At 63.4% G+C, this 25,468-nt stretch overlaps 1 protein-coding gene across 2 annotated transcripts in view; it reads right to left on the bottom strand.

Moving 5' to 3' along the window:
- ADAMTSL2 (ADAMTS like 2) overlaps nt 1–24,625 on the bottom strand; it is a 35,922-nt gene extending 11,297 nt beyond the window's left edge. The window contains exons 1-12 of one of the 2 annotated variants that reach the window (XM_037797380.1): nt 24,496–24,625; nt 22,578–22,668; nt 22,002–22,144; nt 21,223–21,298; nt 19,921–20,023; nt 19,035–19,180; nt 18,809–18,932; nt 16,957–17,037; nt 14,449–14,624; nt 7,532–7,877; nt 6,174–6,546; nt 1,920–2,017 (exon numbers count right to left, since the gene is read on the bottom strand). In XM_037797380.1, the coding sequence (XP_037653308.1) occupies nt 1,920–2,017; nt 6,174–6,546; nt 7,532–7,877; nt 14,449–14,624; nt 16,957–17,037; nt 18,809–18,932; nt 19,035–19,180; nt 19,921–20,023; nt 21,223–21,298; nt 22,002–22,144; nt 22,578–22,667 (1,756 nt within the window). In that variant the 5' untranslated portion in view covers nt 22,668; nt 24,496–24,625. Of the gene's footprint in view, nt 1–1,919; nt 2,018–6,173; nt 6,547–7,531; nt 7,878–14,448; nt 14,625–16,956; nt 17,038–18,808; nt 18,933–19,034; nt 19,181–19,920; nt 20,131–21,222; nt 21,299–22,001; nt 22,145–22,577; nt 22,669–24,495 lie in introns of those variants that run through there. The other variant, XM_037797381.1, reaches the window with a different exon arrangement.
- Nucleotides 24,626–25,468: the final 843 nt, after the last annotated feature.

Raw genomic sequence — 25,468 nt, forward strand, 5'->3', positions numbered from 1 at the left:
TCGTCTAGAGGTCAGAGCTCCCCCTGACCTGAGCCAAATGTATCTTTCTCTGTCCTTCCCTATTTGTCCCACCTCACACCTCAAACAGACCAGGTCCCCACTTTGGGGTCTGGAACCAGGTCCCTCCCCACCAAGGCTGCCCTGCTCTGGAGGCGCTGGGGGCGGACGGACTCACGCTCCCCGACAAGAGGCACATCCATCTTAATCCGCGTCCCCGTGGGTGTGAGCCCTGGTGAGCAGGATCTCTCAGAGATGTTGTTAGCTAACGTGTGGCTCGGCTGAACGGGGCGGGGAGAGAGGGTGTTAATCCATATACTATAGACCTTGTGAAGAGAAAACCCCGGAAGCCAGGGGTCAGGGAGGGCCCGCGGGACTCAGAGCCGGGAGCCAGCGACAAGGAGAGAGCGCGCCACATGACGGGGGCAGGGACACAAGCCAAGGGGCCCCGGGACGGCGGCAAGGAGGAAGCCCGGCCTTCTGATGCCTGGATGTGGACTGTGAGATGATAACGGTTGCTGAAGTCAACCTGGGGTGACCTTTCTCAAAGCAGCTGGCAAACTAAGACACGCCCCGAGCAATGTCCCCCTCCAGCCAGCGTGTTGTCTGAGAGGGACTGGAGGGGCTCTGAACATGCATTCAGACAGACCCAGCACCATGAGTCGGGGGCCCAGGGTCCTTGGGCCAGGGGCAGGGAGGATGTGGGGGCTCGCAATTTAAAACAGGGCCATGCCCGGCTGGCTCTGCCAAGCAGACTCCGGCTACACCCCCAGCTCTGCGTCAGCTCTGCCCCGGGACCAGCCTCCCAGCTCGCTTCCAGCCCAGCGGCCCCTTCTCCTGGGCAGGCTCCAGGCTGCAGTCTCTCCCGAGGCCGGAGGCAGCCGACAGCCGGCAACGGCTTCCACGTACTGGGCTGTGCCCCGACCGCTCACTTCTCGTTTCCAGTCAACCCCCACGACAACCTTTGAGATAAGTACACGACCCACTTCCACAATCTGCCACCGTCACAGCGGGTGGGACACCAGACAGTGCGAGTTACACGCCACCCCCTCCCCACCCACCCCCAAAGCTCGCCTTTCCCTGTGGAAAGCCGAGAGGCGGCCCCAGCATGTCCAGTGCCCAGCTGCAGGGACTCATCCGAAAGAGCATGGGTGTGAGCAGGATGTGAGCAAGGGACTTGGAAAAAGAACGCACTGCCCCCTCCCCAGCTCCTCCCACAGCCCCTCTCCCGAGTTGGTCACCAAAACAAGCAAGGAGCCCCAAGTGTGGATAAAAGCCAAGCTCAGAGCTGGCACTGGGGCCTCCCCACAATTTGCCACCACTGCCAAAGCCCCAGGGCCCAGTTCCCAGCTCAACATCTGACCGCAGCACCCCCTGGAGGTAAGGGAGCCCCAGAGGACAGCGGACCCGGACCCGGACCCAGCCCAGCCCCTGGAGACAGCAGCTTCAAATCCCAGCTCCACGCTCACTGGACACATGCGTCTGTCCGTCCCGGCACCACGGAGGGGTCTCCATTCCTCTCTGAACCCCTGCCCTGCTGACGGAGCCCAGAACTCGCCCGATTCCCTCGGTCGCAGACGACGTGTGTCCGTTTTCCCCCTTCTACGTTTGCTATAATCAACAGTTAAACCCCTGCCCCCTGAGATTTCTTACTTTTAACCAAAAGAAATAAAAAGCCTTGCTCCGACAAGAACAAGACACGAATGGCAGCAGACGAGGGAGTGTTTGGGGTGGGCCACATAATCCCCAGGGGTCCCAGCCCTGCCTATGAGAACAGGGTGCCTTTGTCTGACGCCCAAACTCCTCCAGACCCACTGCACTGCCCCCCGGATGAAGAAACGGCTGGACGAGTCCCCCAGGGACCGTCTGGGCTCCCGGCACGGTGGAGGTGGGCTCTGCAGGTGCGGCCAGGGGCCCCGTACCTGTGGTGCAGGTGGCACTGCAGGGCTCGTGGGACGACAGCTTCCACCGGTACATGTCCGCCGGGCTCACGCCCTGCTTGCGGGCCTTGGGCCTGGTCCTGCAGACGAGGTCAAGCAGAGAGGGGGTGAGAGACCGCAGGGACAGCCGCAGGGCTCGGGCGCGTTCGCGCAGTGATGGAGGGCGGCCAGGCCTCCCTGCAGCACCACACCTGTCCTGGGCCCCATCTAAGACAGAACAGGGTGGCCCCCACGAGCGGACACATCCCAGGACTGACCGGAGGTTTGCGTTCTCCATCCCAGTGAATCAGAGAACACGTACCAGGCACAGACGCTCTGGTGTCTCCTTCCAGACGAGGGGGTCGAAGGGTTTGAGGCTCCCCAACATCTTAATTGCTCCCTCCACACACAGGCCTCTTGCTCGCCTCCTTACAGCAGCTAGTGGCTTCCTTCCTCCCACCCGAGAAGGGGCCTAAGAACCCGTCTTTTGTGCTGAGAATGTGCCAGAATGCCCTCCTGCTGCCTCTCTCAGCTGGGATTCTGCTTGAGTGGGGACAGTAGCCATTCGGCCGCCACTGATGAACACAGCAAAGCTCAGCTGCAGACGGGAGTGCAGCCGTGCCCCCCAGGTGCCCCCACACGTTTCAGCCCGTGGGCTCCAGCCGGTGACTGGCTGTTAGTCTTTGGGGGAAAGCAGGCAGCCCCTCCAACGGCTGCTGGACACCTTGCTGCTTTGAGCAGTGGGTGGCCTAGACCCCCTCCAAAACCCCAACGTGCAGGCTCCTGTGGGACTCAGTAAGTGGCAGCAGTGGCTGCAACGCCTGTGGCTAGGGGTTGTCTGCTCAAGGCACAGCCGGCGCGGACAGGGCCAGCCCTGGCTTCCGTCCTGGGGTCCCCCGGAGCCCGGGCAGGGTAGACGCTCGCTGGCCACTGACCTCTCCCAGGCCTCCACTTCCATGTTAAAGCTGGACCCCGCGGGCAGCTGCACAGCCCCAACTACAGCCCCGCAGGCCGAGGGGTCGAGCTGCAGGAGATCACGCGCCAACACCCGCCTCCATGCCTAGACCCGGGCAAGCCCGCAGGTCCTTTCTTCAGGCTTTCAGTTCACCTCCGTGGACAGTGCGAGCGGCGGGATGTGGGTTCTGGACGCTTGCCCTGGACGCCTGTCCTAAACGGCCTTCCCGTCCATTCTGGGGTAAAGACCTTGACTTGGGTTTGTTGGGGAGTTTATTCTTTGTGGGTTGTGCTGACTTCCGGGCTTCTGGAGTTTCACAAGTGGGTCAGATCTCCGCCATTTTGCTTGGATTGGCCTAACTTCCCCAGGAGGCTCCCAGTCCAGGGAGAACTCTGACCCTTGCCCCAGAAAGTCATCGGCTACGGGCCTGGTGTGATGAACTTCGCGATGGGGTGGGGAGCAGGGAGTCGGGGGCCCGGGGGGCCGTGCAGCAGCGCCTGCCCTGTGGCTCTCTCCAAAGCCTGCCGGGCCCCTCGCCTGCTGGTGTCCCAGCCAGGGGTTTGCTCCAGCCTTTCCACAGGTTTCGGGGGGGAGGGGAAGCCCCCCCTGCTTCTTAAACACTAGAGGAAACTTTAAAACCCAAGGGGCACAGGACGCCGAGTCCTGGTTATTTCAGAACAGAGGATCTGGGGACTCGGATCTCCATGCCCGTGACACCCGCACTGCCCACCCTGCTCCTGGGTGACCGATGCCTGTGGGGGCAGAAGGACACTGAAGACCACCCCTAAGCCAACCTCAGAAAACACGGCACCGGGCTGACCACGTTTCCATTCAACCACAAAAGGAGACGGTTGGAAAGCTCCGGCAGGTGCCCCGCCCCACCTAGGGAAAAGTGCGCCATCTTCATCTAATGGCACCCCCCCACCCCCACCAGCGCAGCCGACCCCACCCAGGCGGGAGAGCAGGCCCGGCTCAAAATAACCCAAAAGGTCCTCACAGATTTGCTGTGTCCACAGTGCCCCCAGCCCACGGTAAAAGCCCTGCCCGTGTCTGCACGGCGAGCAGCGCCGGCCCCTGCGTTCACCCAGTCCCGAGGAGAAGCCCCCTCTCTGGTCTCCACCTGGAGGGAGGACACCTGCTCGCTGGCCGCTCCAAACCGCTCGTCAGGTGGGGTCTCGGCCCAGCTGCCCAGGGGGTGCAGGCCCATCTGGTCCCCAGGCCGGAGACGTCCACGGCAACCGGCTCTGCGTGGGCCCGACCCTGGGGAGCAGGCTTTTCTCCTTCCCCCACCCCGGCTTCTGGGAGGGCCGCGTCTCCTGGGCTCGGGCTGGTTCTCCCAGTGACTCCTCAGCCGGCCGTGGTCCCTCCCTTGATTGTTTGAAGATGAAAATAGCCTTTCCTTTCTGGGCTGCCCCTTTGATTTCGCCTTCATTTCGAGCAGACACAGTTTCCTGTGTTTGGACAACGCGGCGGGGACGTGGCGATTTGGGCCTGGGGGCGTCCCCACGGCCTCCCTGGCCTGGCGTCTCTCAGGCCGTCCTCAGTGCTGCAGAGCATCCCCGGCGGGGGCAGCCCATCCAGGGGAGCGCCCCAACTCACCCACTCGGGGGCTCGCCTGGTGTCAACGCCCCCCAGGCAGGCTCAGAAATCCACCCTGTCCCTCAGGACGAGGGATGTGGGTGAGTCAGCTGGAACGGGGGCAGGACAGACCATTGGCTCGGGGACCCGAAGGCTCCTGTCGGCTCAGGCAGTGAGGGGAATCCCTGAATATCTGAGCGGGCGGCTGGGGGAATTTTCCATGCCACAGCCCGATGGAGCTGGGGGGCCCAGGCCTCTTCAGGGCATTCCCCGACTGTGGGCATCTGGCCGTGCTCACCTCCCGGGGTCCTGCATCCTGGAAGGAGCCCTGCCCCACCCTGGGGGCTCAGTTTATTATACGTTTCTACTCCTCAAGTCCTCAGTGTGTGCTTCAAGTCTGGGATAAAATTCCATCCCCTCGGTGGTCCAAGGAGGCAAAGGGCCCCTGCCGGTGGCAGGGATGAGGCCCAGGCCTTCACCAGCTGCCTGCTCTCACCACCAAGGGCCAGGCCTCACCTTCTGATTCGGGGGCACCTGCCATCTCCCACGAGCCACACCCTTGCACTCAGACCCTGGGCTCTTGAAGCACAGCCTTGCACTCTGAGGGTGCAGGTGTCAGGGTGAGCCTGAAGACCGAGTCTGGCCCCTGGAAAGTTCTGGACCTCCCACTCCACTCACCTTCGCCAACAGTTGCAAAACCTTGGGGCCCTACTACAGCCCAGGTACTTTGTGTGAAAACCAGGGAGGTGGGCTTGCAGCTTTTGTCCCCTGGGGTGGACAAATCCATTCTGGTGTTTAGAGTCAAGAGGTTTGGGTGGGTCTTTGAAAAAAAGCAAATGGACCCGTGGGCCCTTGTTGCCTCCAGGCCCCACCCAACAGCATTTGCTGCTGAGTCGGCTCAGTCCATTTACACCAGCCATGATGCTTCCGGGGAAAGCACGGGGACCCCTGCAGTGAGGAAACCCCTGGAGGGTGTGGCCTCCCCAGGCCCAGGAAGCTTGTCACTGGGGATGGTCCTCCAGCAGGGACGGTGGCAGGCCTGGGGCCACCATGCTCCCAGCCAGCTCCTGGCCCAGGGGGGCTCCTGGCTGCCCAGTCATCCGAGGCCACGGCCTTGGCTTTGGAGCCCCAGATTGGGTGTCCGACGGCCCATCCCAGGGGCAGACCCAGCCCAGGCCGCAGAAGGGCTCATTCCTAATCCCACAATCCAGGGTCTGGCCCCTGGCTGAGTAGCCTTCTCAATCCATCCCAATTCCTCTCTCGGGCCCGCGGTGAAGGTGGGTGCCGAGCCACCCCCTACTCGGGAAACTGCCTGCAGTGTCCACCTCATGTCCGAAGGGCCCCATCACTCACCCTCTCTGAGCCCCCGAGCCCTGCTCCTGACATAAAGGATGATGGTGAGGACCCAATGTTTCTTTGCTTATGGAAAGTGGTGTCTGTGCCGGCTCACAACCCGTGCTCAGAAACGACAGCTTGCTCCACCCGGCCTCGGCTCCAAGACATCGGTGCTGGGAGCAGGGCTTCCTACCACAGGCCCAGCGTGCGGACTGGGCCCACCCAACCACAGGCCTATGACTCGGGGGACGCTGGGAAGGGTGGCTGGCTCTCACCCACCTCCAGGGGCTCCGGCCAGACCCCATGTGGGTGGTCCCCCCTTGCCATCCGGGCCTTGGCCCCTCCAGAGGCCCCTAGACAGAGGCCAGGCCCAGGGCAGGTGCTCCTACCTGGCCTTGTGAGTCCTGTTTCCGGCCGAGGCGGGGAGGCTGGCGCTGGCGTTGGGGGCCGGGGCCTCGGAGGAGGTGTTGGCGACTCGGTCGCTGCTCAGCTCCAGGTAGGACCCATTGAGCAGGAAAGGGCCGACCCCCTCGTTCTCCTCATAGTCGACATAGAGGCTCTCGGCCGGGGGGCTCCTCGGAGCTCCCTGTGCGAAGATGCTGTTCCCCGTCTCATTGAGGGGGTGCTCCTTCGAGTCTGAGCCCGTGCCCAAGAGCTGGTCGGAGATGGCGTTGGCTGAGAAGAACTCCCGGGAGGTGAAGTGGGCATCCGCCTCCTGGTCATCCTTGTCCCCCGCGAGAGCTGTCCCCGTGGCGTTGCCGTCTACAGAGCGAGAGCAGACTCAACCCCAAGCGCCCCTTGTGCTGGGGCAAGGGCCACCCTGGGGGGGGACTCGGACCAGTGGGGCTGGACCCAAGGGAGCTGAGCTAGCAAGTTCCCGAGGCAGGTTTCTGCTCCGTGAAAGGACAAGAGTTGGCTGAGATCCTCAAGTGGACACATTACTGTCCAAGGCAACCCAGAAAAATCTCTTGTAAAGGGGATTCTGGTCGACCTCTGACGTTTCTTCTACATAAAGCCTCTGGGGGGGGGGGGCTCAGAAACTTGCCCCCAAGTGCATGTAGGTGATTCGTCTAAAGTCTGGTCTATCCTCCAGCCACCCCTCACCTGAGCCTTCTGTGCCCACCTGCCTGGGTGTCCACCACCTCTGCCTGCCACACGCTCTCCCTGTTTCCTGTTGTCGCCTCTGCCTGAAACATCTCGGCTCCACCCCTGCCACCCGTCATCTGTCAACCCGCTGTCCTCATTGAGGCTTTGGATTAGAGGTCCCTGTCTCCGAGGACCCCTCCCTGCCACCCCCCATCTGCACTGGAGCCCCAGCCCCCTCCGGGCCCCTTGGCTCCCTGTTCTCCTCCTGCCTGAGCTCTTGCCACACCCTGTTACACTGTCTCCGTGTCTCCCCACTAGCCTCAAAGCCCACGAGCACCCCCCTTCCTCTCTGTCGCAGCCACCCAAAGAGCCAGGGTGGGGGTGTGGGCCCCCACTGTGCTGGGCTTGAAGCCCAGCTCCTCCATGGTGGGCTGACTTGGGCAAGTCGTTTCCTCTGCCAAGCCTCTGTTTCCCTAAATGGGGACCTGCCCCCAAGAATGCATGTGAAGGAGGACAGAGGAGAAGGCCTCAGCACCGTGCATGTCCTAAGGCACGGGCCCCACAGTGAACCTCTCCTGCAGACACGAGGTGACCGAAGACCTGTCCCCCAGGCCCCTCTCCCCGAGGAGCCCCCGCCCCAGCCCCCACTCCGCCCAGTTACCTCGGAAGCCCTTGCCCCTGGGATGTCCCTCGCAGGCCCCGCCGCCGGCCTGCTCACACACCTCGTTGGTCTCCCTGCCCCGGCCCAGCCCCAGCTTGACCCGCGAGCCGGGGCGGCCCCGCAGTGGAGGGCCCCGACCCGGACGCTCTGAGGAGGCCTGGCTGTACAGGGAGCCGTTGTGCGGGACGAAGCCCAGCAGCCCGGGCCCGTCCAGCTCCTGGCTCTCTGCGCTCTCGGAGGCTGGCTCAGGGAAGTCATAGTAGAGCGGCTGGCTGGGGTGGGCATGCGGCTGCAGGAGTGTGTACTCGAAGGTGATGGAGGGGCTCTTGCCATTCTGGTTCCACACCTGGGGAGGGAAAAGGAGCGGGAGCCCAGCCCCAAAACCTCGCCGCAGCCCCTTCCCCCAAACTCCTCTGCCCCCTCGCAGAGCAATGCTGGGCCTGTCCCCTAGGGGCCCCTGTGGACATGGGCTGCTGGGAGCATTGCCTGCCATGGCTCCTGGCTGAGTCCCACCCGTAGCAGGCGGCCACATTGCCGGCCTCACCTGCACCCCAGGGGCAGCCCATGTCCACACCACCGGAGGGCCCGAGAGTGGCCCACCCTGGGGGCAGGCAAGAGGGGTGCATGGTACATGGGAAACTCTTCAAACATGGTCAAGCTGATCTTTTTCCAATCACCATGTCAGCAATTCTAAATTCTAACACTCCTCCTTGCCAGACGTGCTGCTGCCACTCCACCGTCCTCGCTGTGCCCAGGACCCCTGCCTCCCTCCAGGACAACCCTGAGGGGCTGTCCCAGCTCCAGAGCCCCCTGGGGGGAGGGCTGAGGCCCCTGCTGAGACGGCACTGCAGCCTGGCTTCTCCCCCGGCCCCAGCACTTCCCTCGCCCCACGAGGGCTGTTTCTGAGGCTGTCCCAGCAGCACCCCCGGGGCGGGATGAGTGAGCGCCAGGGGCCCAAGCCCAAGGCCCTTGGTGTCAGGAGTGGTCGTGGGAAGCAGACTCCAAAGTGGGGTTGGGGCAGGATCTCCGCCAGTCAGGAGCAATGGGAGGACACCACTGGCAGCGCATGGAACCCCGAGCCGAGCCCCCTGGAAGGGAGTTGGGTGACAAAGCCAGAGGGTGGAGACATGAGGATGCTCGCGTGCCCTGCAGCTGGAGGGCAGAAAAGGCTCCAGCCCTGGCCGCACCCCTAAAGTACCGGAGAAACCGAGGAAGGTCCCAGCCCGGGAGACCTGAGTCAATGGGCTCGACAAGCTCAAAACCTCCCAGCACCCCCCACCCTCTGGACTTCCGGGCCTGAAAACGTGCCCTGTCCTCCCTATCCAAGGCCGGCGCCTCCCCTGGCTCGAAGGGGCTGCACAGGCCACTGCTCTGCGAGACCAAGCGGGCCCCTCCAGGCCTCGCCTCCCCCAGGCCAACAGCTGGGGGCGAGCCGCACGCTGGCCCAGATGGGGGACTGCAGGAGCAGCTAAGAGCACATGGGCGCAAGGGCCTGAGTGCCAGAATCCAAGACCAGAAGAAAATCTGATCGGGGAGAGCGGTCCCTGTGGGAGGCCCTCTCAGGGCGAAGGATCGTGGGAGAAACCCTAGGGCAAAGGGCCTGCGTACTGCGCGGATGGTTTCTGGAAGCCTGGAGAACACAGTGGCCGGCTCCAAGCGAAGGGCAAGCTGGGACAGCTGACAGAAGAGTGATCAAAAGGCTAGAAACTTCCCCAGGGGCCTGTTTTCTATCGGAGGCCTGGAGGACCTCGATTCTCCAGCATGGAAAGAAAAGTGATGGTGAGGGGGCACCAGAGCCTTTAGATGGGCACTTGGGGGCAGTGCCAGGGTCCTCTGCAGGCAGGAAACACCCTCGCAGAGCAGCACTCCCTGATAGTAGTGACGGTCAACCAGGTACCGGGCAGCACGGTACCCGAGCCCAGAGGCCTCTGTGCACCTGTAACACAAAGTGCCCCAGGGGCAGAGAAGACAGGCCCAGAACAGGTGTTGCTCAATCCACAAAATCCAAAGAAATCAAGGGTGGATGGCGGGGAGCCGAGGGCAGCTGCCCGTGGGAAGCACCACCCTCCAACCAAGCTCCGCGTCTGAACCAGTTTGCAGACCCAGGATCCATTAAACGAGGGGAAGGCCCCATCCCCGGGGAGCACCCACTGCTCGTGCACATGCCACAGGCCCCCCGGGGGTTCCCCAGAGGCCCACGGCCTTTGCTCGGCTAACGGCACGTTGGAGAAGTGGATAAGCGCTCTGAGGACCAGGGCCCGAGTTGTCACCAATACTCGGGGGCCCAAAGCATGACCTTTGCCTCCCTGGACGGAGAGGGCCCGTGCAGGGCGAGGGGTGGCTCTCTGGCCCCCTGCACATCTGCTGGATCCACAGTCGCACCCCACGGTCATGTCCCCCGTACCCAGATGCATAACTGCGAGTTGGCTGAACCCCCACCTTGGCCCCATGGCCTATGGGGTGAGAACCATCATAGTGGGAAAAGCTGAGTGGTGGCCCCTGAACATGAACTCTGACCCCCCCCCCCCGCCTGAGATAGTAAATTAAAACCAATAAGGCATCCTGGAGAAGATAACAGAGACTGGTGTCACGCTTAGAGACCTGAAGGGCTCAGGGGTGGTGAACCCCGTCATTTACTTCAGCGGCGTGACTCCCTACAAAAACAAGCCAGGCCCAGGAGGACACGACTGAACTGCACGCTCGCCCACGGTGGCTCCAGGAGCAGCTTTGGGTAGATATGGGTCTTCCCGGGAGCAGACTGGCCGGGCCTCGGGCTGATGGTGCACAGCCACCCAGCAGGCAAGGACCTGCATTTCCATCTCTGTTAAGGAGGCCCAGAGGCAGCTGGCATTCCTGTGGGGTGTACAGCAGTGCCCCTTTGGGATTTTGACTGTGGGCCGTGAACTCTGCCCCACCCTCTGCACAATCCAATACACAGGGTCCGGGTCACCCCACAGGGCAAGCAAGGCCTCGGTGCTCCAGATCAATGGCACCGTGGTAACCAGACCCGACGAGCAAGAAGTGGCAGGGACGCTAGACGTGGTGAAACACAGGCAGTCCAGGGGACCACTGACCCTGAAAGATTCAGCAGTCCCCACATGAATGAAAATTTCAGAGCTCACTAGTCTGGGGGACACCGGGGCATCCCCTTGAAAGGAAAGGGCAAATGATTGCACCTTGTACCCAACCTCCACCCCCACCCCGACGCATGCCATGTAGAAGAATTCCGGAGACAGCATATTCCATGTCTGGGAACATTGCTCCAGTCCACATATTGGAGATATAAAGGGCGTCAGCTTTGCAGGGGCCCTGAGCAGAATGGGCTCCGGGGCAGGTCCAGGCTGTGGCGCAAGCGGCCGTGCCCCTTGGGCCAGATGACCTCACAGGCCTGCAACCACACAAGTCCCTGTTACGTGGCACAGGAGACCCTGGCAAGCCCCGTGGGAAGATCACGGTGCCCTCCAGGGCTCTGGAGCAGGGCCATGGTGTCTGCAGGGAAGAACCAAGCATCACAGAAGAGCCCTCCGGCCTCCTGGCCCTGCTACAGATGGAAGGCTCTGACCCTGGGACGCTGAGCCACCCCTGCAGCCAGAGCTGCTTGCCACGGCCTGAGTTCTGTCAGGTCCACTGAGCTACAAGGTCAGGAGGCCCCGGCAGTGCTCCAGGATAAAACGGAAATGTTAAGTCCAGGATTGGGCACGGCCAGGGCCAGAGGGCAGAAGAAAGCTGCATCAGCCCATGAACCAAATCTCTGCATCGTCTAAGACCCTCGCACCTGCATCTCTCTCGCAGCCCTCAGCCGGGGCTCCTTGGGGGACGCTTGCGATGCAACAAGGTGGGAGGAAAGTGGACAAAGTTGATTCAGAGATGAGACAGCTCAGTATGAGGGTGCGAGCTGAAAATGACTGCTTCATTACAGCGCCATGCGGGGGGCCCAGAAAAATAAAACAGTGAAGGAAAATTCTCCTGGGGGGCTTCAGGCAGTGCCTGTGGCCCTCTGCTTTGTAAGGAAAGCCAAGTGACCACAGTCAGAATAAACATCGACTCAGGGGCGGTGGCAGGTGACATAGCTGGTTGTTGGGGCCTGGATGGAAAAGATTGGAAGATTGTGGACAAGTCAGTCCGGGAGAGAGGATGTGAGCGTATAGACCTATGCAGTGGGCACAGAAGGTGAAGATCCTCTGGCCCTGGCCCTGCCCAATCCTGGACTTTCCGTTTTACCGTGGAGCACTGCTGGGGCCTTCCAACCTTGTAGCTCAGTGCACCTGACAGAACTCAGACCACCACAGGGAGACACAGAAGAAGGGCTTTGCCACTTGACCTTGACCTCATCAGCCCAGTGGTGGCTCAATGGCTACGTCAACAGAGTAGCCCTGGGGGCTGGATGGAAGCTACTCGCAGGTCCAACGGCCTGAGCCCCCTTCACCATGGCTGCCCTGGCTATGCCCTCACTGTCCGTCCGACCTGCAGCAGCTGGCCCTCGGGAACCCTCGCAGCCCCCGGCGGAAGTTGAGGGCACTAGCTGCCTTCCACCCTGGGAGGCTGAGTTGGCCCGTCCAGCCCACAGAGCCCCAGCCGGCCCCCCCACCACAAGGCCTCACACTGGGCATAGTCACCCAGCCTGTGGGCACGTGACCACGGCGTCCACTGTCCTGTCACACACCGCATCTCCCAGAAACACCAAACGGAGGGAGCAGGGGAAAGTGAGGCTGCACTAACAGCCTGTGAGGATGTGCATGGAGTGCCCTCCCTGCTGCCAGACACGCCCCAAGGAGCATGACACGGTGCTCAGCCCCCAGCAGGTAGACCGCACAGGCCTGGGGAACAAGAAGTGGAAGGGGCCGTGGCTGTCATTCCCAGGACCCCCCGGGGGGTTTGTGTTTCCCATCCCCGTGACTCTAGGATCTGTGGGTCGAGAGATCCTGATTCCCAGAGGGAGAACACATCCACCAAGGGACAAAAGTTTCATCGAACTTTCAGCTTCAGCTGCCACCCCGTCTGCTCGGGCGCTGGAAATGAGTTGCCAGCCCGACGGGGGTAAGGGACCCTCATCCTGAGGAGCAGAGAGGCTGCTGCCTGGCGCTGGTGCTGGGAGGAACGCATGTGGTACCCGGCTGGGCACTGGGGCGTCTCTTGGTGTCCCCTGCCCAATCGGACAGTAACTGGACAAGGGCAGCTGCTTTGGTTTGCAAAGGGCACGAAGACCAGGGGCTCGGACCCCTCCAGAATAAGAGTCTGGGACCCCACCGGGAAAGCCACCTGGGCCAGCCGAGGTGCTGGGCAAGATAAAGGAGCCTGTGGAGTGGGGGGCGGAGAGGGACAGATGGATGCCATTGCACCCTCAGACCAGCTGCAGTTCACCCCACTGGCCTTCCTCCGGGGGGCCTCCCTGGAAACAGGAGCCAATGAGGATCCGGGAGGAGTGGTTCCCTGCTGGGGAGGACCGACTGTGCAGAGTGGACGGATCGAGCAGCACAGGGGCGGCTGTAGCCCAGGGACGTCCCTTGGCCAAAGAGAGCTACGTCTCTCAAGGTCGTGCCCCATCTCCAAGGGGCAGCCTGCAAACAGTGACAAAGGCTCAGCCCCCAGCCTCAATTTGAGATAACTCTGGGGGAGCCACTTCAACTCCAGAGCCCTCTGGGGGGTGGGCAGAGGCCCCTGTCACCACCACCTCACAGCTCAGCCTGTCCTTCTGTCCAGCACTGACTCCCTCCCTCCCCGAGGGTGTCGTTCCTGGGGTCACCCCTAGATCCTCCTGCACACACGCCTCCTTCTCAGAGTCTGTTTCCCAGGGCAGTGGAGCCCACCACACACACACACACAGCTCCTCCAGCCAAAGGGCAGCTCAGCTGAGTACAGACATGGAAACTCACAGCTCGCATTGGATTCTGAGATCACAAGAGGCAGTGGGGAGCACCCCAGATTGGAGGCCTCTCTGGCTTGGGAGTTAAACCAACGGCTGGCTCCAGCCTCGGGCAGACCTGCCACACACAGTGCCTTGGCATTGTGCAGTCACCACAGTCTGTGCCTGAGCTCTATCCCTGCCATACGTCCTCAGCCTCAACATCTTAGAAAGCCACAGACCTCAAAGAACTCCAGAATTGCTCATCTGGATGTCCCTCGACCCAGTGACAAGCCCTTACAGCCACTATGGCATTTGCTCCCAGCATGAGCCAGGGTGGACACTCATGGCAAGCTGGGTGCACAGGGCCCCAGCTCTCTCCTGCCTCCGCTCACACCCTCAGCCCCTCCTCCAGGCGCCCTGAGCCGCTTGGCAGAGGCAATGTCCACGGGGGTCAGGCCTGTGCAGAGACTAGGAGCCAGGGGCCACCAGCACCATCCTGGTCCCCCAGCATTGAGGGCCTGGCAGAAACACCAGTGTCCAGAAGTGGGCAGGAAACTAAGGGGGCTCAGAAACCCCCCAACTGTGGGAAGGGGGTAGGTCCCCTGCCCCTCTATGCCTGTCCACCAGAGACACTAACAGCAGTGCTGAATGAATGAATGAATGAATGAATGAATGATGGACTGATGAAGAAATAAGAGACTAAGTGAATGGATTTGAAACTGAATGAATGAATGAATATGGGAGTGACTTCGTGAGTGAACAAGCAAGTACATAACAAACGAGTGAATGAATGAGGGAGTGACTTGGTGAATGAATGCACAAGTACTTAACGGAGCGAGTGAATGAATGAGGATTGACTTGGTGAATGAACGCATGAGTACGAAAATGAGCGAGTGAATGAATGAAGGGTGACTTGGTGAATGAACGCGTGAGTATGTAACAGTGATCGCTGAATGAAGCCCCTCTGGAGTGGAGCGGTGGTGTGGCCCCGAGGTGCCCTGCCCACTGCTGGGCTCTGGGGGAGGCACCCGCCAGCCTGCCCCCTGCTCCGCGGAGCCCCCTTCTTACACACCATGACGTTCAGGCCCTGGGTGGTGGGCCCCTGCGCCACGATGTACTCGATGCCCGTCTCGTAGACGTCCATGGGCCGCCGGTACTTGACCACGGTGCCAGCAATGTGGAAGTCCTTGGGGCTGTCCACTCTGTAGTTGCCGTTGAAGAAGTAGAAGCCGGCTTCGTCCGCGAGGGCTGGAAGGGCAGAGCCGCCGGTCACGGGAGCTGGACAGGGCAGGGGGCCCGGTGGGGAGTGGGCCTCACACACTCGGGGGACTCTGGCCAAACCTGTCCCCCCACACCCTCCCCAAAATACCCCAGGGACAGGAAGTCCCCCGCACCGTGGGGGAGGTTGTTGCTGTATGTCAAACACTTGCCCCTGACCAGTGAGCGCTGGGGAGATGCAAATGCACGTTCCTATCAGCCTAAAATAAACAGCTAAGGACTTGTCTAGACGACTCAAAATAGCTGGCAGGGGGCCCGTTGGGTCCTGTTATTCAGGCCGCCTTTGAAGGAGCCGAGGGGCTGCGAGGTGTTGAGCCAATGCCACCCCCGGGACCAGGCAGGACCAGGAGGCCCGTGGCCAGGAGGGAGGTGCTGGGCAGCAGGGGTCTGCCAGGTCCAGAGCTGGGCCATCCAGCCCGCCTCGGCTGCAGGCTCACCACTACAGTGCCCCTGCTGGGACAGCACCGAGGGGCCACAATACCCCTCCCAGTGCCCACATAGAGAGACGCCGCAGCCCGGCCTCGCTGGCCTGGGCACCACTCACGCTGGCCAGCAGTGATGACGTTTACTGCCAGAGCTGGCATGGCGGGTCTCACCTTCTCTCCATCCATCCACCTGCCCAGGCTTGGCCAAGAGGTGGCCTGGGCACTGTTTCAGTCACCCGCTCGGTGCAGTGGGGTGCAGATGGACACTTGGGGTGTCCTGGGGGCACAGGCACTCCTGGGCCCCAGCTCGAGCCTGATGGAAGGCTCGAGACAGAAAGGAGCAAGTGAACAAAGTCCTGGCAGCCCGTCTGCCCGCTGTCCCCGGGAGCGGGGAAACTGCCCAGAGCTGATTGCTCAGGGAGAGCTGCCCCCCAGGGCTGCCGAGGGAGAGCAGGGGTGTTGAGAACCTCAGAGGCAGGGGACAGGAGGAGGCAGACTTGTCACCTGGGGACAGCCTGTCTTCCCGGGAACCAGCCAGCGGGAGCAGAGGGGCTCGGCTTCCGGAGCTGTTGCGGCAACCTGAGCAGAAGGGCCCGGCGCAGAGAATTCCTACTATCCGACAGCACCATGGGCAGGACGTGCCCGCTCGATAAATGCCCTTCACATGTTAACGTCAAAAAACTAACCTGGATAAAGTACCAGTTCCGAGAGGTGGGGGGTGGGGGGACTGGAGGACCATACAGGGGTTTAAACAGGGCCCGAGTCCAAACCCTGTTTCCTGACAGTATTGGCCTTACGTCCTGCAGCTTTCCCAGCCCTCCGCGGCCGCACTTGGTGTTTCCACGCTTCTGTTTCAAGAACGAGTGCTCTGGAGCGAGCTCAGGAACACGGGGTTTCCATGCCTCCCCGCTCACCCAGTGACAAAGCAACTGGCCCGGCCAGAGGCCCAGGGGCCTGGTGACACCGTGCGGCTCCCACGCTTGGCCGGACGGCAGAGCAGCCCCAGGGTGACGGGCCAGGGCCTGGAGTGGGCAGACACGTGGGGCGGGGTGCTCTGGCCTGGGGGCCAGGGTCTAGCTTGAGAACCTTCAGCAAAGCGTCTCTTCCTCCCGGGGACCCCAAGAAGGGTGGGTTTCACGCCACCAGGGAGGTGAGCCCGGCAGGGAGAGCTGTACCTGTGTAAAGTGGGGGACGGGGGCTGCGTCTACATCAGAGAAAGCTTCCTGCACAGCCTGGGGCCCCAGCCTGGGGTCAGAGGAGACACCCTGGCAACTGCCTTGCACAGGGCCCAAGCCCAGAGCACCTGCCTGCCATGGCCTGATGGCCCACCACGCCGGCTTCACCGGGGAAACTTCCAGATCTCTCTACTGAGACAGGGCCTCACTGCCTCAGCCACTGTGCAAATAACTCCAGAATCCTTGAGCTGGAAGCCTCCCCCACAGAGACCCAACTCCCACCAGACACAGTCTAGTGGCAAGAACATCAACTTGCAAACCCCAGACCTGAGCTCAAAATCCACCTCGTCACTCATGACTTTGGACTGGCTGTCTAATTCCTCACAGCCCTAACTTGACTTTCTCACCTCTAAGTCTCAACCTGGGAACCCAATGCAGGCAGAGATCCCACTTTCAACACCCCTCGCTGTTGCTGTACCAAGTACTCTAGTGACGGGGAACTCACTACCTGTCATTACAAACCCCTCCACTGGCAAACAGGTGCAAGGTCCTTCACACAGGGGAGTGAACTCTGCTTCCCTACGACTACCCCCCACACACACACAGCTGGAGGGCATCCAGGAGCAACACCAACTTCACTGGGAAATTCTGCCCCGCACCAAACCGTAAGCCCCATGAGGGAGGTGCCCAGGCCGTACGCACCCAGGACGTCCGCCGACTTCTTCCGCTCCACGATCTGGATGTCTCTGGCTCCAGCTGGGATGTGAGTCACCAGAGAGTAACCTGGGGGTGGGGGGCGGCCGCCGGTCACTGCCATGACAATGCCCGCAGCGAAAGCGGCACTGCCAGGCCCAGACCAGCTGCTACCTCTCGGCTGGGAAGGCAGCCCAGGTGGCAACGGGCGTCGTGGGCAAGCAGGGCCCACCCACAGCTGCATCTCCACCCTGGCAGCGAGTTCAAGGCCCTGCTGAGCCACCCAGGCTGACCGGGACCCCCTGCCCCTTCCTGCCCCACCCACTCCTGAGCAATGGCAGAGCACAGGAACCACGAACACACTGGGGTCAACTAGGCCGGGGCCGGGGGTTCGGGGGGCCGGGGCCCCACCCACCCTTCCTCCACCCAGGGTCCCCTGGGCACTCCACTGCAGCCCTTGGGCCTCAGTTTCCTCATCTGTAACTTGGGCTGGCAGCTCCTACTTGGGGCTGACTTTGGGAGGCTCCGAGCACATGGGGACCCGGCCCCTTATTTTATATTTCCACTGCAACATCATTCTCATTTAAAGGCTCGCTCCAGTCGAAGCCCTGCATGAGAGTAGGAGGAAGATGCCAACAGATGCTGACAACTCCACTAAGACAAGGTCTGTGGGGAGCAAAGCTGTCGGCCCCCAACACTGAGCCCCCCCGTCGAGCAGGAAGGCAGCCCCGGAGCGCACCCAGCAAGACGGGGGCCAAGGGTCCCGGGGCGGCCCAAGGAAGGAAGGGTTCCCGCCAGCAGGGGGCGGTCTAGAGAGGAGGAGAAGCGCTTTGGAAAAGCCCTAGAAAGGTGGGAAATTCTCCCTGGGGTGGGGGGAAGGATGGTGAGAAGGGGCTCTCAGAAGGCAAAGTCTCGCTGGGGGTCACCGCTTATTTCCAGGGCTCCCGCATGAGAAGAGCCAGAGTCCATGGGTGTGGACCAGGGCCCACGTGCCATTTCTCACAGGTGCCTCCTCCCCAGCCCTGGCCCTCCTCGGTCCTGCAATGCCACCCCCAGGTCCCACCCAGCCCCCACCTGCTCCAGCCCTCTTCCGCTGGGACCCATCCGCAGGCCAACCGGAGCTTGGCAGACCCCCTCACTCAGGGGGACAGTGGCAGGGAAGGCCATGTCCTCAACCCCAGGACACCAACAGGGCCCTCAGGGGGTCGGCTCTAGTCCAGACTCACCAGGCTCGTGGGGAACCTCAAGCAATCGAAGCCCGTTGCCTCGGTTTCCCCACCTGCTCTGCCTTCCCCCGTCTGGGGGTTGCAATGACCCAGCCTAATTCCACAAGCATTTATGAAGACCTGGAAATGCACTCAGGCCACCGTGAGGGCTCAGACACCCTCCAGAAGAGTCAGTGGTGCCACCCCCAGACTCCCCACCCCCAACCCCCACGGGGGACGGGGCCAGAGGCAAACAGACACTGCCCAGGCAAGGGAAGGGCTCTGCTGAGTCAGCCTATGGTGGCCGGGGAGCCTCCTCCAGCCCCCGGAGACCCAGGCCCCAGAACACAACAGGCTCAGGTTCCAATCGTTGGTCATCTGCGAGAACTGGGACTCGTGCCTCAGTTTCCCCATCTCCCATTAAGTGTAGTACCCACATCTCCCTGGCAGGCTGCCGTACGAGCTAAATGCAATCCCCAAGCAAAACACACTGCGGCAGCTCATATGCCATTGGAGCTCAGCAAGCAGCCGCTCATTGCTCCTCACCAAATGGGGCCTGCCAGGGCCCCCAGCCGCCCACCTGGTCAGGGATGGAGAATTGGGTGGCCCGAGTGGGGCGGGAGCCTGCCCTGGGCCCCGGGGCGGGGTCCCCTTACCAAGGTGGGCATTGCCCTTGCGGTAGCTGCCAGTCACGTGGGTGCAGCTGCTCCCATCTCCCCGGCAGACGCCGCACTTGTCCAGCACATGGGTGGAGAAGAGGACCCCGTCACAGCCGATGGGCTGCAAGAAGGAAGGAGGACGGGGCTGCTGGGAGGGCCCCGGGGCCGGGCGGGCGCGCGGCGCAAGCCAGCCAGCGGTACTTTTGCTACAATGTTTAACAACCTCACATTTTCCAGACACGCAAACCCCTCGCAGGTCGGCGAGCTTGCAGGACGTGCCATCGCGGGCGAGGACCATGAGCTGCCGCTGGCCGTCCACGGTGGTGCAGTGGAGGTCGCAGGGCTTGCTGGAGATGTGGACGTAGTCGTCTGGGAGAGGCCGGCCAGAGGGGCTCAGGGCTGGATTCAGGGGACTCGCCGCCCCCTCCCACTGAGACAGCCCCCCTCATTGCTGGGTCTCGTGGAGGCAATGGGCCAAGATGCCAGTTGCCAGGAAGGCTCTGAGAATTCCAGCCCTCTGCCTCCCTGGAATGAGGAGCAGCTCCCAAAACCCATGTGGGAGCACCCCTGCTGCAGGAGCAACTGGGTGCCCCATGCCGCTCCGCAACCCAGCGCTTACTTCGTGGGCAGGAGAAGCCCACTCACTTACAGTGTCACCTGAGCTACTTGTTTCCTCTCCCCCAACCAGAGAGCAAGGGGTGAGGGAGTGGCCACCCCACGTCCCGGACCCCACAGACTGCGGTCCTCTGGGCCCCTTCCTCAGGCCCTGTGCACACACGGGAGCAAGTAACTGGGGGGAGTGTCACCATTTGCTACCGGGGCCGAATCTGCAGGGAGTGTGGCCCCACACGCACGCTTGTGGGGGACGTCGTGGGGTAGGGTCACGAGACCCAGGGTCCATTCCCGGCTCTGCCAGGACCACCACGGGCCCCTCCACGCACTCTCCCCCTGGGCCTTAGTTTTCCCACCTGTCCACCCCGCATCTCTGTTGTGCTGGACAGGGATATTGCTTTCGGTGGCCGACTGGCCCTCCTGTTCTCTCCCTGGGGGATGCCTGAGGGGCCGTGCCCACCCCCCGCTCCCAGGTGGGGCCCCGGGGCTGCAGGTACCCGGGTACAGTGGCTTCCACTGGTAGGTCCGCCCGTTGTACACCTGCGAGTTGAAGGAGTTGCACTGCTCCTCGCGGAAGCTCCTTCCGTCCGGCGGGCACTCCTGGGAAGCGAGGAGACAGGAGAGAGGCACAAGGAGCCACGTGGTCCGGGCTGAGCGGGAAGCAGCCGCGGCAGAGGCAGCCGGGCCCAGAGGGAGGCAGCTCCCATTCCCCGGGGGCCAGCCTGTCCTGTCTCCCCTGGGAGATCCCCCCCTCCAGCATCTCCCTGCACGGATCGCGGAGAGGAAGGGGTGCCAGGGCCCGGTCTGCTCCCACCCGCCTCCCCACTGGTCCCGGTCTTGAGACTCCGGTGGCTGCAGCTGTGGCCACAGCCTAGACCAGGGCCTGGTGCACAGCCTATGCCCGGACCTGCTGGCTGGATCAGTGTCCCCACGGGAGGCAGGACTTATAGAAGAGGAGCCCAGGGCCCTGCAGCAGGGGGCTTGGCCGAGGACCCGGCATGGATCTGGGGCTGGACTCCAACGCGGGGCAGCCTGACTCCGGGGCCAGCGTATGCGTCGGGCCCCGACCGCCCTGTCCAGCGGGTGCTGGCCAAGTAGCCCCAACACAGGGGCATGGCCACTTGCCACCCTTCAGGACCTAGCTCCCTGCACAGAATCCCACAGACATGCTGACACCCAGAGACAAGCCCACCTGCTCAGCCCCCTGGCCCAGGCTGGCCAAGTGACCCGGCCCAGGAGGCCCCATCTGCCCTCTGCCCTCTGCCTTCTGTCCTCTGCCCTCTGCCCTCCTCTCGGCCCCATGCCCCATGCAGCCCTGGGCAGGTTTCTGGTGCACAGTGTCTTTGTCCCTCCAGCCAACGGAGAGCTCCCTAGAGGCCAGCGTTGGTGCCTCCTTCCGTCCCCCAGCCACTCAGCACCCAACACGGGCCTGACCTGGGGCGCCCCGAGGCTGCAGGCTCCTGAGGGCAGAGTTCACTCACAGGCCTGGAACAGAAGGGGCCTGGAAAACAGCCGAACAGGCTGTTCCAGGGAGCAAGGAAGCCCAGTGGCTGTCCAGTCTCCCAGCAAGCAACTGGTGCCAGACAGCCATGAGCAAAGCGGGGCTGCAGCTGCAGACCCCAAACCTGAGGCTGCCCTTTGAGCGCCACGAGCCGACGGGAGTCCCCCCAGCCTGGCCACGTCCAGAGCAGGCGGGTGGGCAGCAAATAACGGCAGCTGGGCCGGAACCCAGGGCCCTTCGTCGTCCTTCCCTCCAGCCGGACGCCAGCCCCCCTGGCTATCTAAGGGCCAGGCCTCACCTGCACTCTGCACAGCTGGTACCGCCTGGAGGTGCCTGAGCAGGTCCTGTTGGCAGAGTCCACGACGGATTTCCTCCTGGAGCGGGGACAGGGGCTGAGCCGCAGCAGGCCCTGGCTCAGCTTCGGGGATGGCTTCTGGCTGCTTGGTTCCGGAAGCCTCTCCCAACTCCCCCATCCGAGGGGCTCGGTCCTCCCTGCTCAACCCCTGCCCCTCCACCGGAACCACCACCTGGCCCGACAGGTGCTCAAGTTACTTGGTTGTGGTTCCTACACCCCCTGCCCTGAGGAAGGGATGATACCTGGGTCACCTCTGTAACCCCAGCAGGTGGCACAGGGTCTTCCCTCTCAGAGATAATAATAACAACAACCACGTCGGCCACGTGCTGAGCTTGCACTAAAGCGGGCACATGCACTGTCTCGAGTGTCCTCAGAAATGTGAGCTGGACTCTACGCTCTACAGATAAGGATGCTCAGAGACATTAAGTGACTTACCCAAGGTCACACAGCTCCAAAAAAGCAGGATTCTAACCTAGGTCTGCCCAACACTGTGTTGATTCTGGACCACCTCCCCCATTTCTTCAACTCAGGGGAGAAGCGCCCCTCCCCAGTGTTAGAGCCCCACGTCCCCCCGAAGCCCTGAGGGGACACCGTTATCTCTCCAAAGTGGGAAGCCTGAGTCACTCAAGGGGCCCCAAACCTGAAACCCTGGCCCCTGCCCGCCCCCAGCACCCTGCCAGGCCACGTCAAGCCAGCCTCGGGCCACGCGCCCGGCCACATACCTCTGCTGCAAGCAGTGGCGCTCCTGCGAGGTCACTCCGGCCCCACAGCTGCGGGAGCAGGCCGTCCACTTGGTCCACTCCCCCCACCAGGAGGCCGTGGCGTCCGCGCCGCCCTCCAGGCTGTTGGACGTGGGGCTGTTGTCCTGGGAGAGAGGCCCCACGACTGTGACTGTCAGAAGGAGGACCCGCCCCCAGGATGGGATCAGAGCTCCCGGCAGTCTCAGAGGGACTCCCAGCGGGGTGTTGGCCATGGGGCCCTCCAGATCTGAAGACCTCGAGCTTCCTGGGACCGTGACCTCATGGTCCTCACCTTCTTTCCTCTGAACAGCCTGGAGCCAGCCTCGGTTCCGCAGGGCACAAGCCCACCCACACTATGCCCCTCGGCCCTGCCAAATCAGGAAGGGGCTCCAGGGTGGGCAGCACCCCAGTGCAGGGGCTGGGCTGGCTGGCTCTGAGCAGACAAGCTCCTGGGACACAGGTCCCCAACGTGCCACACAGCACCCCCGAGGCCAGTCCACTGGGAGTGGACACACACCTGGGAGCCGGGCTGGCCCGAGGGGACGCCACTCTACTCACCGTGGACCCGGTAGGTGCCGCACCTCCCGCCACCAACACCACAGCCAGCAGGGACCAGGCCCAGCGGGAACGCGGCTGTCTGCCGTCCATCCTAGGAAGCAAGGCCACTGTCACCGCCAGCCCAGGCCCCGCTGCCTTCTTCCAGTTGACCAAGGTAGGCCTTGGAGAAAAGCCTCTGGGCCCACCCAGCCCCCTGGCTGCAAGGTTATCTAGGATCAATTGGTCATGGCTGCCTGGAAGACCCTGTTGGGAGGGATGGACGCCCTCCAGGCTCAGGGTGCCACTGGAGATGCCTGCCGTGGCTGAGACACCAGAGCGGAGGTGCGCGTGTCGCGTGTCACGCTCTGCCTCCGAATGCCTGAGCTCCCTGGAAAGTGCCTGTGGGGAAACCAGGGGCAGCCGAGGGGGCTGCAGGCACAGGCTTGCCGGGGCCCTGTGGGGGGTCACGAGGAGAGAAGGAGCCTCCGGCGAAGCGGCCAGAGGACCCGGACTCGGGCTCCAGGGCCTGTGCTGGGAGAACTGGGGCCGGGTCAACTCCGGTTTCTCACCTGTCAGCACTCGCCGGACACGTGACCCTGAGAGCGGCTCAAGCCCCTCGGGCCGGGGGCCCCGCCCCCACCAAGCGCAGGGTGCTGCCAGAGAAGCCGATGGGTGCCTGCAGGGCTGCTGGCCCTGAGCACCCAGAGCCCCGCCTGGGAAGAGCACGCGCCCTGTCGCCGCACAGGTGAGACACGGCCGGCATCTGCGGCCCCTCCCTCCCGGGGGCTGATGGCATAGGGGGGAGGCACTGCCCATGCCCTGGACAGCTGGCAGGCCAGGGTCCCAGGCTGCCCTCCTTCCTGACAGTCCGGCACCCCCAGGCCCAAACCACTCGGCCTTCCCCCCAGGACTGAAACCAGGAACCACTTCTGGCCCCTGGAAGGGCACCTCCACCCTCTCGGTCCCAGCCCCTTTGCCCACATTGCTTTGTCGGCATCGACCCCTGTCCTCCTAAAGAGAAGGACAGGGCCCTCTCGTGGCCTCTATCCAGGATTTGTTTCAGGCCCTGAGTGTCAGAATGGAGCTCAGAGAGGGAAGTCAACTTGCCCAAAGCCACACAGCAAGGCATCAGGATGAGCCCCCAGACGCCAAAGCAAACTCAGAGTGTTGTCCCCAGCATCCAGCCATCTCCAGAGGAGGCAGGAGAGACTGTCACCCCCACCCTGGAGCTGCCCTGCTCTCTCCCTCTCTCCCAGCCCCCATCAAACTTTTCCTTGCAGGTCAAACACCTGCAGTTTTTCCAGAGCTAGGCAACCCAAGAGCATCTCTTCCCCAGGCTAGGGAGCAGTTTGCCCTAGAAATTGGAGGTTGAATCCTAGGGACCCCTCCCCACCAGCTGCCAGCCTGCCCACTGCTGACCCCAGCCCTTGGGCAGCCCCTCCCCCACAGGGCTCCTTCCGCCTGCACCCCAGCCCAGAGCCCCAGTGGGCAGCCCCCCGCGAGCTGCTCAGTGCCCCCAGCTCCTGCCTGCGGCCGAGACAGGTGCTGAGACGGCCCCACACTTGGTTTTCATTAAGGCTCCCAGACGCTGCTGGCTCCAGTCCAGGCCTGGCTCACGCGGGGTCCGTCCCTCCCTGGGGTCCAAAACCACCGGCCGGCCGGCCAGGGGAGGCTGCTGTGCACACAGAAGCTCCGGGCGGCCCCTGGCTTTGGAGCTGGGGGGCCACCCTGCACCCCTCTCCGAGGCTCCCAGCCCCCTCCCCACCGGCCCCCTCCCGTTCCATAGTGGCTCTCCCAGGGGTGCTGGGGGGGGGATGCTTCTGCCAGTCTCGCCCCCAGCCCCACTCTGGGCTGATGGTTGGCCTGGGTGGGCTGCAGCTCGCGCCCCCAGGAGGGCCGCGGGAAGAAGCGGGGTCGGGGTCAGGGGTCAGAGGCCTACCTGTCGGGGTCAGCAGGTTGTCCTGGAGCGAGGGGCAAGAGTGCAGTGGGCAGCAGCGCCAGGTGCGTCCGTGCAGGGGGCGGCGCCGAGCCCCGAGACGCTGCGGCCGCCGCTCCCCCCCCCTCCTCCTCCTCCCCCTCGCCGCCGCCCTCTCCCACTTCAAAGAGCATCCAAGGGAGGGGGTGCCCGGGGAGGGGCGCGCAGCCCAGTGGCGGCCCGGCGGCCCGCGGCGCCTTTATAGCTGTCAGGCAGACGGGGAGGAACTCACACTTCCCACCAGGCCGCGCCCCCGCCCCGCGGCCGCCGCGCTCGCTTTAACCCGCTCTGCGCCTCTGGAGCGCGGCCAGGCCGGCCCAGCTGCCGGGCCCAGGAGCCGGAGCAGGAGGACGGCGTGGCAGGGAGCCGGGCCGGGGCCGGCCGAGGGCGCTGGGGCAGGTCGGGGTGGTGGGGCCCGGCCCCAAGGCCGGCCTGCCCAACGACGTCCTCCGCCCAGCCCCTGAGGCCCCGATGGAGGCAGAGATGGAGTCTGGGGTTCGGGGCGCTTTGGGCCGAGCACTCCATTTCACGGATGGGAAGACTGAGTGAGGCTGGGAGGGGGGGGGGGCTGGCCGGCTGGTCACCGGCCAGTCCCAGAGGCCCTCCCGGAGGCAGCGTTCCAGGCAGGTGGACGGGCGGAGGGCGACCCGACGAGGGCACAGCCCAGGGCTCCAGGGAGGGGACAGAAGCGCCCACAGCCTGCCGGCCAGACGGCCAGAGCGGCCAGGGCCGTGGGGGAGGGGCAGGCGCTCTCTGCAGATGTTCGGCACCGGCTTGGCGGGCACGGCGGCCTGGCTGGGCCCGGGCCACTGGGCAGCCCCTGGCAGGCCGGGCTGGGGCTCTGGCCTCTGTTCCTGCTGAGTCAGAGGCGCAGAGTGCAGCAGGAATGAGTGAGCCCCTCTGGGAGACCCCGGGCAGACCCCAGGCTCTGCGAGGC

Source organism: Choloepus didactylus, chromosome 10, assembly GCF_015220235.1.
Source record: "Choloepus didactylus isolate mChoDid1 chromosome 10, mChoDid1.pri, whole genome shotgun sequence".
NCBI classification, from domain to species: Eukaryota; Metazoa; Chordata; class Mammalia; order Pilosa; family Megalonychidae; genus Choloepus; species Choloepus didactylus.